This window comes from Tiliqua scincoides, chromosome 1 (genome assembly GCF_035046505.1).
Source record: "Tiliqua scincoides isolate rTilSci1 chromosome 1, rTilSci1.hap2, whole genome shotgun sequence".
Taxonomy (NCBI): Eukaryota; Metazoa; Chordata; class Lepidosauria; order Squamata; family Scincidae; genus Tiliqua; species Tiliqua scincoides.
In genome coordinates this window covers 52,123,696-52,137,693 of record NC_089821.1, presented here as the reverse complement: position 1 = coordinate 52,137,693, position 13,998 = coordinate 52,123,696, and the positions used below count along the sequence as shown (strand labels likewise).

Here is a 13,998-nt window from a genome sequence, read left to right as displayed (position 1 = left end):
CTTGCGTTACATCAATCCCCCTATTGCTGCAATCCTAGATCCCAGTGCTTTTCATTCAACCAGTGTGCCATGAATAGTCCACAGATGTGCCCCAGGAATTTGGGGGTGTGTGTCATTTATTAGTAAGGTCAATGGGGGTGTGAGCCTCCCACCAGCAGCAGCATGGTGTGTCTGGTCAATTGTCCAAAAGTGATGGTGTGCCTTGACCATTTTAGCACCTTGTCAGTGAGCCCTGAGATGAAAAGGGCTGAAAATCACTGCTACACCCACTTTCCTGGGAGTAACAGCCCAGTCCTATGCGTGTTTACTCAGATGTTAGTCACATTCTAGTCAGTGGGGCTTACTCCCAGGAGAGTCCGGATAGGATGGCAGCCTGAGAGTCCAAGCCTCTGGATGTCTACTCAGAAGGAAGTCCCATTCCAGTCAGTGGGGCTTACTCCCAGGAAAGTGTGCATAGGATGGTCTCGCTGAACAAAGGGGACTGAGTGAAGAGCAGGAGCGCACCTCATGCTGTACTTCCTGCTCTCCACCCTCTCAGCCCGAGGAAGATGCAGCGCGACCTGGAAGCCGCTCCCCCAGCCTCGTTCAGGTGTGGCGCTCCCGTGGTGGCCGGAAGGTCGCCCCTGTCACGACCACCTGCCCAGAAATGCAGCCGCGCGCGCGCTCCCTCCCTCCGCTCCCACTCAGGCCGCCTCCCTGCGCCGCTCCGCCTGCCCCTCCTCGCTCGAGGCCGGAAGTGAGCCTGCAGCCCAGCCGGAGAGGCGGGGAGAGGCGAAGGAGCGAGGGGCTCGCCAGGAACTTCTCCGCGACGGGCATGAGGGGAAATGGCTGGAGCGGCTGCTGGCGCCGCGGGATGGAGGCGCGCTGAGGTAGGCGGGAGAGGCGTCGACGCGTGAGGGGGTCGCCGAGGCAGCCTGACGCGGCTCGGCGGGTGGGCGCTTCCTCTGGCGGGCGCATCCCAGCCGAGCCTGGCTCAGCCTCCCCGGGTCGCCTGATTTTCCGTGGCCGAGGCCTCCCTCCTTTCCCCCCCCTCGGCGCCGCCAGCTTGCAGCCCGGGAAGGCTGTCCTCCGGCATCCCCCTCCCCCGTTTGGGACCCTCTGCGGACCCCCAGCGCCTCTGCGGAGGAAGGAATGAATGCTGGGGGTTGGTTGCCCCGCGGCGCCGAGAGGCCGACCAATTAAGGTGGCGCCGAGGAGTTGCCTGCCTGCCTTCCTGGAGCCAGTCTTGGAAAAGGCAGATAAGGAGATGGTAGAGCCCAAGCCTCGGCAGGTCTACTCAGAAGGAAGGCCCATTAGCGTCAGTGGAGCTTACTCCCAGGAGAGTGTGGTTAGGGCTGCAGCCTTGGAGCCCAATCCTATGCATGTCTACTCAGAAGTGCCATTAGCGTCAGTGGGGCTTACTCCCAGGAAAGTGGATAGGATTGTAGCCTTAGAGCCCAATCCTGGGCATGTCTACTCAGAAGTAAGTCCCTTTCTAGTCAGTGGGGCTTACTCCCAGGTAGGTTTGGATAGGATTGTAGCCCAAAAGAGGCTTTCTCCCAGCTGAGATGTTGATAGTAGGGGCTGTTCACAAGTGGTGCCCCGCCAGCTTTTCTCTCATCCTTGCTTGCTCAGCAGCATTTTTTTGACTGTGGCATCCCGCTGATTGTGTGGTGTAGGAACACAGGGATAGGGAGCTCTGCTAAATTTGTGGGGTGGGCATCTGCTGCTTTGGTTTGCATGTGGCCTGAAGTGAGACCTGAATATTTTTAGGCAGGTTGACACACAGAAATGCATTTTCACCTGTGCATCAAAACATTTTGTCCAGGAATGTGCGGTGGGTGGGGAGGTAGGTGAGGCGGTTTCTCCCCTCTGGAGTACTTTGAAAAGTGCTGTCCTTGTGTGAGGTGCCTAAGTACCAACAACCCATGCTCTCTGTGCAGTTGTGGGTGCCTGGGCACCTCACATGATGGTGGCGCTTTTTGAAGGACTCCAGTGGGGAGGTACTGTCTCACCTGCCTCCCAACCCTGCATATCCCTGGTTTTGACAGTAAACACTGTTGCTGTATCACCGGATGTTCATGTGATCGAGTCTCTTGCAGCAATAATTAGCCATGGTAATAATAGCTGCTGTGCTGCACAGGAGAAGGCATCTCTGTCCGAAGACCCATGTGTACCGCAGGTTGTAAAAAAAAAAAATCTGCCTTTCTACAAAGTGTTCACAGTGCCTTCAAGACTTGATTATTGCTGGTGGTATTCCCCAGATGGTCTTCATGTTAAAACAAAAGTACATAAGATTGTGAAAGGAATAAAAAAGTTCTCCTGTGTTAGAAACTATAGTAGAACCCACTGGTGGTTCTTTTCTTGTACTAGTGGTATTTTATTGTCTTTGTAGATGCAAGCTACGCTACACAGATCTATATTTGTTACATATACAACCTGGTATATGTATACCCCCGAGGTACTTACCAGGGCCTTTAGGGGTACTTGAAAAATAACTGAATAATGGTGGAAAAAGGCAAGGCTGTATTAGAATGCTTTGGGGGGCTGGCAGGGTGGGAAGGAAGGCAGCTAGCTGGCTGTGAAAGCCCCAGCAACTGCTACTCCCTGGTCATTAATTTGTGTATTATCAAATATGGATCAGTAGTTGAAAACACATGCACTTGCAATAACAGCGACTCTTAATTATGTTTTCCTAATATGAGGGGTACAGTTTATGGAAATAGGCTGCAAAGGGGGTACGCAAGTGAAAAAATGTTGGAAACCACTAACCTATAAGATTGAAGAACTTAAATGGCAAGTATCTTTATTAGATGGCTGAGACTGTACTTTGTGTACCTTGTTGTTTGATACATGGCTTTAAGATAGTATATTTAAAATTGGGTAAGTTCTGAACTTTCTCCATCAGACTACAGATATCTCTATAATTGCTTATTGATATATGCAAACTTGTAGTATACTTGAGTATTTTTAATATCATGCTTTTTGATGTTGAAGCCATAGTGAGAAAAGTAAAAAAAAAAAAAAAATACAACCCTAATTATATGCTGTTATCTCTTTCTGTACAAATCTCTTTCTGGAGAAAAGCAAGGAATAGCCTCAAGATTATAGAATCCAGAAAGATGATACAGTTGTAAATAGAACCGGGCAAACGCATGATACAAGTTCATCTGCATTTGTATATGCTGCTTAGCTTTGGACTTAAATGTTTGCCTTTCAGAGAGCTTATTAGGGCAATCTTAACTGGAGTTCTTGAAGAATAGTAAGGGTGTTGTGCCCAAGGGATGAGATTTAACAAATAATCAGTGTCTTCTGCATGCAGTTTTATTTGGACTAACAGCTTCTAAGGCATGAAACCTATTTATGTAGAAGGGATGAAAGTGTAGGTTGTGCTAGTTTATAGCTATTAGTGGAGCTTAATATACTTATGAAGTACTTGTATATTTTTAGTACTGTACATATTGAAAACCAACTGCAGGAAAGAAAAAGAGCTGGGATAAGTCTGTATAATTATAATACATTGGGGAACCTGTTACTATTTCCACCTGTTCCGAGCAGTTATAGTTGAGTTTTAACCCTGCAGAAACTAAAGCTTATCTACAAATTCAACTTTTCCTCTGACATCTTTCTCCCCTTTACGCTTTCCTACACCCCAACACGACACAGGCAAGAGATACAAAGTAGGGCAAAACCAGTTTAAACCCCTGTGTATTGAGTGGAATTCATGTTTTCCCAGTGACTTCATAATGTGTATACCGTCTTTGTATTGGATCTTTGCCTTCAAGGAATTTTATCATTTACTCACTACATTCCATTGCTCTTTACAGCAGGTTTTTATGTAATTCTATAGGTGTTACTCTTGCCACTCTGCAGCAAAAGTTAAGATCTTGTTCACACAACCATTTGTGATGCAAAAGAGTTGTCATACACTGGCGTTTTCAGTGATTTGTGGTATGTTGATACCCCTTGTCAGCATTCTTGAATACTTTTTAATGTTGGTTGTTTCGGAATTTAATTCTGTGTCACTATGACAAGTTCAGACACTAACCCTGTTTAAAATAGAATAATCAAGGCTGCTTTGTTGATCGACTTGTGTGCAGAGCTGCTAAGCAAAAATATTAGAAGAAATTGATCTATGTCTGGCATGAGATTATCTAAATAACTATTTTTAGGCAAAATTGTGTGTGTGGACTGCCTCTTCTCGGACTATGATTTGAGTAGAGTTTCCTAAAGTTTTTTAAGGTCACGGGATACAAAACCAACACATTCATATCCAAACTGTGTCTTGGAAAGTTAGGAAAGAAACATTTTTAGGATTTTTTTTTAAATCCAGGGATGTCAGTAATGTTTATCCCTGCTAGCTGGTTAAGGGGGAAAATATTTGTCCAACTTCACCCCAGGATGGTGTCTTTTAGTGGTTTTTGCTTCTGGTATATTTCACATGTTTTTCAGATTGTGAACAAAAAACCATTCATTTATTCACTATGTAAATTACTTTGAGAACTTTTTGTTGTAAAGTGGTATATAAGTATTCTTAATAATAATGTGTTTTGAAGTCAATAATTTTTCATTCCCAGATCTCTTCAAGTTAAAAATACTTAAACTGTGATTATATGAAGCTGGAGGTTTGGTCATTAAGCTTTATGCTGCCTGTTCAAGTTTTTTATTCATATATTTATTCCCACCTTTAAGTCTCTACAATGGTTCACATTGCAATTAAAAAAACATATAAATATGTAATAAACAGCATAACTAAACTTAGCAGAGAGATGGATAACAAACTTACCAAAGTATCAGACAGGGCAAAAACCAATAAAACACTGTCCAAATAAAAAGGCATCAAAAGGGGGGCTGAATTGGGTTCCAGAGCCTTAGTGGTGGACAGATTTATATGGGAGAAATGATTCTTTAGATCTCCTGGTCCAAGACCGTTAAGGGCTTTAAAAGTTATAACACACACCATGAATTCAGCCCAAAAGCAAGGTGGTAGCCAGTGCAGATGAAATAAAATGCAATCCATCACTGGTTCAAAGTTTCCACTGCCTTCCTAAGATCAGGTTAAAAAGAGGAGTAGAGCTTGGGTGTCATTAGCGTACCAGTGACCCCTCAGTTCAAACCTTGGGATAACCTCCCCCAGCGGTTTCATATTGAAGTTAAATAGCATGGGAGCCAAAATGAACATAAGAACATAAGAATAGCCCCTCTGCATCAGGCCATAGGCCCATCTAGTCCAGCTTCCTATATCTCACAGCGGCCCACCAAATGCCCCAGGGAGCACACCAGATAACAAGAGACCTCATCCTGGTGCCCTCCCCTACATCTGGCATTCTGACTTAACCCATTCCTAAAATCAGGAGGTTGTGCATACACATCATGGCTTGTACCCCAGAATGGATTTTTCCTCCAGAAACTTGTCCAATCCCCTTTTAAAGGCGTCTAGGCTAGACGCCAGCACCACATCCTGTGGCAAGGAGTTCCACAGACCGACCACACGCTGAGTAAAGAAATATTTTCTTTTGTCTGTCCTAACCCGCCCAACACTCAATTTTAGTGGATGTCCCCTGGTTCTGGTATTATGTGAGAGTGTAAAGAGCATCTCCCTATCCACTCTGTCCATCCCCTGCATAATTTTGTATGTCTCAATCATGTCCCCCCTCAGGCGTCTCTTTTCTAGGCTGAAGAGGCCCAAACGCCGTAGCCTTTCCTCATAAGGAAGGTGCCCCAGCCCCGTAATCATCTTAGTCGCTCTCTTTTGCACCTTTTCCATTTCCACTATGTCTTTTTTGAGATGCGGCGACCAGAACTGGACACAATACTCCAGGTGTGGCCTATATACTCCAGCTATGAAGGGACTCCATAGCTCAGAGGGCCAAACAGTAGTTTCCCAGCACCACTTTTTGAGATCTACCCTCCAAAATGAAGTGGAGCCACTGCTAGACAGTGTCTCCAGTCTGGTAAGGTGATCCAGAAGGATACCAATATTGATGTTGAAAGCTATTGAGAGGTCCAGCAGAAGCAACAAGGATACTTTCCCCCTTCTAGTTCCCAGTGTAGGTCATCCACCAGGGCGACCAAGATAGTTTCAGTCCTGAAATTCAAAACTAGATTGAGTAGGTGGTGGTAACCCAACTCCAGGCTTTCCTATAGGAGGCCAATCATCAAGATCAGCCATTTTCAACCACTGTGCCGCAGCACACTGGTGTGCCACGGATCGTCTGCAGGTGTGCCACAGGGGTGTGGGGATGGTTATTTGTTAGTAGGTCCATTGGGGGATTTGAGCCTCCTCCCAGGAGAATGGTGTGCCTTGTCAATGGTCAAAGTACTGATGGTGTGCCTTAGCAATTCTGGCGCCTAGTCAGTGTGCCATGAGATTTCAAAATGGTTGAAAATCACTTGTCTAGATCCTTATCAAACATCTTGTCCAAGATGGATAATTTGATATGAATTTGTAATTCCCTGGGCTAGAAGATTTGAAGGTAAACTTTTTAACAGGGGTCTTGCCACAGTCAAGACTTTCATTAAAAGTACTTTAACTGGCAACAGTTGTCTGCTATCTTAACCCTGCTATTCAAGAACTTTAATCAGAGATACTAGGGATTGACTTTGGTATGTGTGCTACCTCTGAGCGATGAGTTTTTCTTCAAATTAAATGTGTCACACTTTTGGTACATACAAACCATCAAGGCAAACATTGTCTTAAAACTCATGTTTCAATTCTTAACATGTGTGAATTTATTTTTGAAACTGTCTCTTGCACCTCAGCATAGTGTCTTTTCTAGTGGCTGTTTGCTGGTGTTCTGCATCATTTTAGGTTGCAAGCCCTTTTGGGACAGGGAAACATTAATTTTTTGGGTTTTTGTCTGTAAACTCCTTTAAAGGTTTTGTTGAATAGTATATAAATAAATATTCTAAGTTATGTGCGTGAAAGCAAGCTTACGTGACAGAAGTTTCCTGCGTTTTCCCCACAACAGTCTTGTGGGCCCCATCAAAGCCTCACCTGCAAGTTGGGGGACTCCAGGAAGAATGTAAGGTGCAGAATTTCCTCAAATGGAAACACTTGAAAGTGGTTGTGCCTGGTTTTTGGAATTCCATGCTCTACCACCCCCAACCTTTGATATTTTGGAGAGGTAGAAGGCCATTGTGGGGGGAGGAGCAGGGAAGTTCTGTTGTACAAGCTGAAGTAAACTTTACTCACTTGGGATAAACCCATACATACTAAATTCTATAAGGTTGCTTGTTATTGCTTCCAAATGTAATGTCTGTCATTCACACTATGTTCTGGAAATTAAGGCAACTACATTGTTGAGTTTGTACATGAATTATAACTTCGACAGAGTCGGAAATACCTAGGCTTTTAGAAATGTAATTTTAAATGGTAATTGAACTGAAATAGCAAATCAGCTTTGGTTGTTGGAAAAGAAGTTTTGTGACTAAAAGGAAATATATATAGTATTGGGAGAGGTGACAAACTTGGTGCAAGATTGACTTTACAGTGTGAGAGTTTGGATTAATAGTTCAATTGTTGATAGGGAAAGTACAGAGAATCGGGGGGGGGGGCGCATGACAAGTCCTTGGCAGAACACTGTTTGAAATTATACACTAACTTGTGGAATAGATATGGAAGCCTGTATTCTTTAAAGAACTGATCTTATAAAAAATGGTCCTAGGTGATCCTAAGGGAGTGAGGCACAGAGGAAAACAATGAGACACACAAACTATTTAAAACAAACAAAATATTAAGCAAGAATAGACTCATTGCAGGCCATTTTTCATTTAGCACCCTTTGAAAGCAGGGGTAGAGGTTTGACTTAAAATGCAGGATAGTGTCCTGAATATGCACATCAACTTTCATTTTTGTATCCCTGTCTTGAAGGAAGCTATTGCATTGTGTTCAGTGTTGCATCTTTCTTGGTTCTCTTGAGAACAAGGATAGGGATTGAGCTGGTATTTGAAGTGTAGAATTGTGGCCTGAATTGTGTTAACTATCAACCTTCATTCTGACTCTTCAATGTTACCTTACTGCAGAAAGTTTTTACATGGGTGTACAGTGAGAAGTGGTGTCCTTAATCTTAAGTAGTAACAGTCCACTATCTTCTCATAATGATCAACTCTTTACCCCAAAATTGTTGCCTTCTACTATGCTTAAAAGCAGAATGGTCTGCTAATAGTCGGCTGCCCTGCCCTGTGCTGAAATGGAAGCACAAGATGCAGCACTAACATCTTCCTTAGAGGGGTTCCTGTAAGGTAACAAATAGCACCCTATTTTGCATTGATCAGGAAAGGAGTAGTAGGGACTAAGAAAGTAGAGCATTGGGTTTTATCTTGTAGGAACCCCTTGGTCCAGAAACAAGAGGCTTCTTGTATATCTGTGACAATACGGACCTTGTGGTGCAACCTTTGTTCCTCAATGGAAAGGGAACCAGATAAGTAAAAAAAAAATGACATATACTCAGCTGCATTTCTAACCTTGAAAATGCTCTTTCCTTTATCAGTTTCTGGAGCCTGTGGCAGGGGAAGAATCTCTGAAAGTTGTGGGGGGGGGGGGAAGAATGATTCAATGTACCAATAAATAAAATATTAACTTGCTTGTACAGGCGTCTCTGTATCTGCAGGGTTTATGTTCCCATGTCGTCGTCGTCCCTGTGGATCCGGAAACTGTGACTATGGGGGAACCCTAGGTAAACACCTGTCCCATGCTCCTCCATGTCCATTACCTTCCTTTTCCTTTAGTAGCAATTTAAGCATGGATGTTTCTTGCTTAACTAAGGAACATTGTTACTTAACTGAAGAATGCAACATGCAGGCAACCAGCCTGCATGCTACAGGAGGAGACTAACTAAATGGTAATAGGAAGCAGAACATGATGCTTCCTGTTTATGTTTGGTTAGTCTTCTCTGATATGCAGGCAACCAGACTGCACATCTTGTTCTTCAGTTAAGCAAGAATTTTCCTTTTTAAGCAAATGCTAGTGCTTCAATTGCTGCTAAAGGAAAACTAAGGTAATGGGCGTAGGGAGAGGCTGAATCCACAGATAGGTGAAACTGCAGATTCCGGATACAGGGGGACGCCTGTGTTTGTAAAGTCCTTGCTTCATTTATTACCTCATCATGTTCTTCTTGTATTGAATTTTGGATCATTGGATTACTTCTACTAAATGAACTTCTAATAACCAAGCTGCCTTATTCATGACTACGTTTGCATGTGTTTACATGCTGCTTCAGTGGAATTAGCAGTTTATTTTAACTTAACACCATGTTTTTGGTCACAAAATTATTCTATGCTGCTTCAATGGATATTGAATGCTAGTGGTAAGCCAATAGCAAGATTATCTGGTTTTATGTAATAGGATTTTATTCTATCAAGTCTTCATGTCCTTCAAGACACAAAAAACTTATTTGAGTTTCTGTACTTTTCAGTTTTACTGGGAAGATTTCTTAAGGAATATAATTTTAAGTTGACAATTGTTAGTTAAAAGCTACGTTATGCCCTTATACTGTATATGAATAGGCACCCAGAGTCACTTCATTTTTAAAATGTTTTCTCTTAAATATTATACGAAATGCCAAAGATTGACTGGAAAGTCTTGGTGACGTGAAAAAATAGTTTACTGTGGTCTCTTTATACTGAGAAAAGGAAATCAGGCAGGCATCTGGTCCTCAGTTATCCATGTCTGTCTCATTTAGATGGTACTGTAGTAGGTATAACTGTGCATAAGAATGCACCTTAAGTGAACTCTTTAATAAAGCTACTTAAACCTGTTGCCAAATTATACAATTTAAGTGGAAGGACTCTGTATTACAACAAAATTGTTGTCATTAAACTGTCGTTAGAGATCTAACATCATAGAAGTGCATCAGTAATTTTCATTAAAATGAAAGTATTACAGGTATTTGTTTTCTTTGGCAATGTTCAGAGCCTGATATAGTAATGCTGAAACTTTGGGTCTAATCCTAACTATCTTTCTTCAGAAATAAGCCCAATTGATTTCAGTAGAATTTATTGATTTGATAGAGATGGCTGTGTATATAAATGGCTTCATCAAAAGCCATTTTTTAGCATATTGAAGACTATATTTTAAACAAGCGTGTAAACCATTTAATCAAAAGTTAATCAGCTGTGAATTTTTTTTGCCCTTCTGAAGTGACTGAATTAGTCCATTGGTACAACAAAGCTGCCTATAGGAAATGGAATCCTGAAACATGAATTATGTTAGTAATAAGGCTTGCCTTACTAACTGACCCAGTAACTGGCCCATCTCACCCCAGCAGTGTCTGTTCTTGTGGCTGTCTGCTGGTATTCTTTTGCATCTTTTTAGATTGTGAGCCCTTTTGGGACAGGGAGCCATTTAGTTATTTGATTTTTCTTTGTAAACCGCTTTGTGAACTTTTAGTTGAAAAGTGGTATATAAATACTGTTAATAATAATATGCCAACTGAGAAATTAACAGTACTTCTAGCAGGTATACTCCCTTCTCCTTTTCTGTCATTGCAGCTTCTCTTGCTTGATTCTTGTCCCATGCAATCATCCATTTTGTCTAGCTCAGATTAAAAGAAGGCTAACTAAAGCTAACACTGATGCCAGCTTAACACTGATCATTTGCCTAAAGAGTCTGGTGGGTGGGTTCTGGTGGAAAGGGTGAATAAACCACCCCATCTAGGAAGGAAGCTTTGTAGAGCTGTGAAAGAGGTAATTGGGCCTTCTCAGATGCTAAGCAGTGACCCAAATAGCAGGAACTGTGTGCCTCTGTTACCTCCTGTCCCTCTTTGCTAAGGAGTCTACCTCCAAAGAACCTAGATCTTGACAGAATCTGCCAGTTATGAACCAGAGGACCTTAAGATTGTATGCATCAGTGGCATAATAGGGAAATACAATTTGGTGGTATAATAGGGAAATACCATTTGCTGACATATTATTGATTGTAGTTTAAAGATGTTTTCGTGCTAGCTTTAAATGCAAGGCAAGTGATAATTATAGATAACACAATTGTTTTCATTACACAAATACAAAAGTTTGGAGTTAATGATTTAAGCATCAGTTTTAGAGCTCTGTAATATGTAAATGATGGTATTTTACATTTGTCTTTCTAAGTACTCATTTTTTCAACATTTTTTCTCTTCTCTTCCTCCTTCCTGCTCTTCCTACAGTGCCACTGAATCTGAGTTGGTTCATGGGTGAAAGATTCTTCAGAAGAAGGACTGGAGTTAATGGACATTTGCTTTCACGGTATGGCCCAGGTATCTAATAGCAATGAATTCAAACAGCGTTCATCACCATCTTTGGGCACAGCAAGGGCAAAAGATGTGGACAAAGAAGAGGCACTGCAGATGGAAGTGGAGGCTCTTGCTAAGATGCAGAAAGAAAGAGTGGTGCCTGGTAATAGGCAAAGCATTGACAATTTAAGCTATTCCTGGCCAAATGTGCAATCTCGCAGAAGACAGGACCATGATCTTATGGTGTTTCCAGAGTCTGATGCTAAGAAAAAGGTGGATGATAAGTTAAATGCCATTGATGTAGAAAAACTTACCCATGCAGAGCTAGAGAAACTATTGCTAGAGGACAATTTTGAATCCAGCAAACCACCTACATTGCCAGCAACTTCTGTTCTGAGCCCGTCAATTTCTTCACAATTTTATGCTAGCTCCACTGTTCAAAGAGGACAGTGGACACCTGGTTTGCCTGTCCCGTCTCCTTGCACTATTCCTTCTATTTTCCCAGCACCTTCTTACAGCAAACAAGTTGGTATCTTTCAGAATGGCTTTCATCTGGGTATGTCCACTTTCCAGCCTACAAAACCTATTTATCTTAGTCTTCCAGAGGGGTCCCAATACATTTCATACCCACTATCGACTGCCTCAGCTTTCCATCCACAAGGAAGTTTGCCAATATATAGTCGACCGCTTACTCCTGAAATGGCAAAAGTATTTGATAAAATAGCAAGCACTTCAGAATTTCTCAAAAATGGGAGATCAAGCACAGACTTGGAAGCGGCTGGTGCAAAATCTGCAGTTAATCTGCCAACCTCTGAAAACACCAATGATATTAGTAAATTTGATTGGTTGGATTTGGATCCTTTAAGTAAACCAAAAGTGGACAGTGTGGATATATTGTACACTGCAGAAGATGGTGAAAAGATGACTTGCAGTACAATTGTAGAAGATCCTTGGGATGCTGTGCTGCTAAAGGAGAAATCCTCAGGAAAATGTTATCCTGAAAGAAAAATAAGTGGGAAACCTACTTCCGTGGCAACTGTTACAAGAAGTCAGTCTTTAAACATTCGAACTGCTCAACTTGCTAAATTACAGGGCCAAACATCACAGGTAAAACACATCTTGAAATACTTTCATTTTGAAACTGAAGTTTATCAATGGCTGCTAAAACTTGCATTACAGAACTCAGTTTTTATTTGATTTGATTTGATTCTTGAAGCCCTTAGAAAATTATAAGTAGTTCAGAATACTAGTGTGTGAACTTCATTTTGTACTAACTTTAGAGAACCTGGTAGTTTACAGAAATGGTAGCAATAGCCAATTTTAAAGAATCCAATATTGCTTCAAACACTTTAGTCCAATTCAGTTGGCACATTCCTAATCCAACAAACTATGGTTGGCTGTTGGCATAATACATGGCTTCCTCTTTTTGTCTGAATGCAGTTTGCCATGATATCTGAGCTGGGAAACTGGTTGAGTACTTCTATCTTGACTTGCAATCATGCTTTGTAGGATGTCAGTCCTGGTTTGTAGGAAGTGCTCAAACTACAAGCAGTTCAGATTGTCAGATGTTTTGACAATCCAAGAAATGTTATATTATACTAAATACATGAGATGAGGAGGAAAGGGTAAATTTAAGACTGTAAGTATTTAATTTCTGAACTAGACCTGTATGTAACTAGAAGCCAGCTAAATTGGTCTGATGGAGTTGTCTTCAACATTTCCATACTTCACAATCATTTAAGTCTGTATTCTTCAAATGCTGGGATTCTGTATGGCAAATTACCATTATGGGGTGTGTGTGTGTGTGTGTGTGTGTGTGTGTGTGTGTATCTTCTTGATGGTTTTTTGAATGCGCTATTCTGGAATATAAATATGTCCCTATCCAGTGCAGGTACAAAGACTGACGCAAAAATAAAGCTTCCCTCCTTGTAGAAGTCTTTTTCGCTGTCCCAGAAGGATTGCAAATGTGCTGCTAGGCTGGCTTGCGGTGATGCACCAGCCTGTGGAAGCTGACTTAAGCCTCCATGCCAATGGAAGCACCAAGCCTTGTGTCGTCTGATGCAAGACTCTGGCATGGGTGAGGAGGAAGTGGGAGGGAGGTGTTCTGGGGCGGGGGGAGGATGGATGGTGGGTGGTCCCGGTGGGTGGGTGGGTGGGGAGTGGGAGGCGGAGCTGGGATCCAGCAGTTATACCAGATCCCAGCCCCGTTCCCAGAGCAGCATGGAGCTTCAAGCTGCTCCGCTGTCCTCAGACTTGCGTCACCTCAGGAGGTGGCGCAAGTCTGAGGAGACCCATTAGGGCCAGAGTTGCTTACCCTGAGGTAAGGGGGAAAGTTTCCCCTTACCTCTGACTGAGCCACTTTTGGCATCTATCCTACGCTGGATACAGTGCAAGTCTCCTGGCTTGCCTGTTCCAGCACAAGATAGGATTGTGCCCTAGGTCATACAAAATGTTTTGGAAACCTTTTTCTTGTTTATCCTTGTGGGTAGATCCCATTTGCTTCCATCTAGCACAGAGATTTTCAACCTTTTTCTTCTCAGGGCACACTGACAAGGCACTAAAACTTTCAAGGCACATCATCAGGTTTTTGACAATTGACAACGCACACCAGGCTGCCAGTGGGGGGCTCACATCCCCCATTGGCCCTACTAATACATTATCTTCTCCCAAATTTCTGTGGCATACCTGTGGACCACTCTGGGCACACCAGTGTGCCACAGCACAGTGGTTGAAAATGGCTGATCTAGCAGGTAATGCCTCCTAAAGCAGAGAGTGATTTTCCCACAGGGGAAAAACGGGGAAGTCATCT

General features: G+C 42.7%; 1 protein-coding gene across 2 annotated transcripts in view; it reads left to right on the top strand.

Annotated features, from left to right (window-relative positions):
• Positions 1-767: 767 nt before the first annotated feature.
• The window catches only part of PIK3C2A (phosphatidylinositol-4-phosphate 3-kinase catalytic subunit type 2 alpha), a 66,676-nt gene continuing 53,445 nt past the window's right edge, over positions 768-13,998 (top strand). For both annotated transcript variants that reach the window (XM_066640764.1, XM_066640755.1), the window contains exons 1-2: positions 768-869; positions 11,124-12,296. In XM_066640764.1, coding sequence (XP_066496861.1) covers positions 11,184-12,296 — 1,113 coding nt within the window. In that variant the 5' untranslated portion in view covers positions 768-869; positions 11,124-11,183. The remainder of the gene's footprint in view (positions 870-11,123; positions 12,297-13,998) is intronic.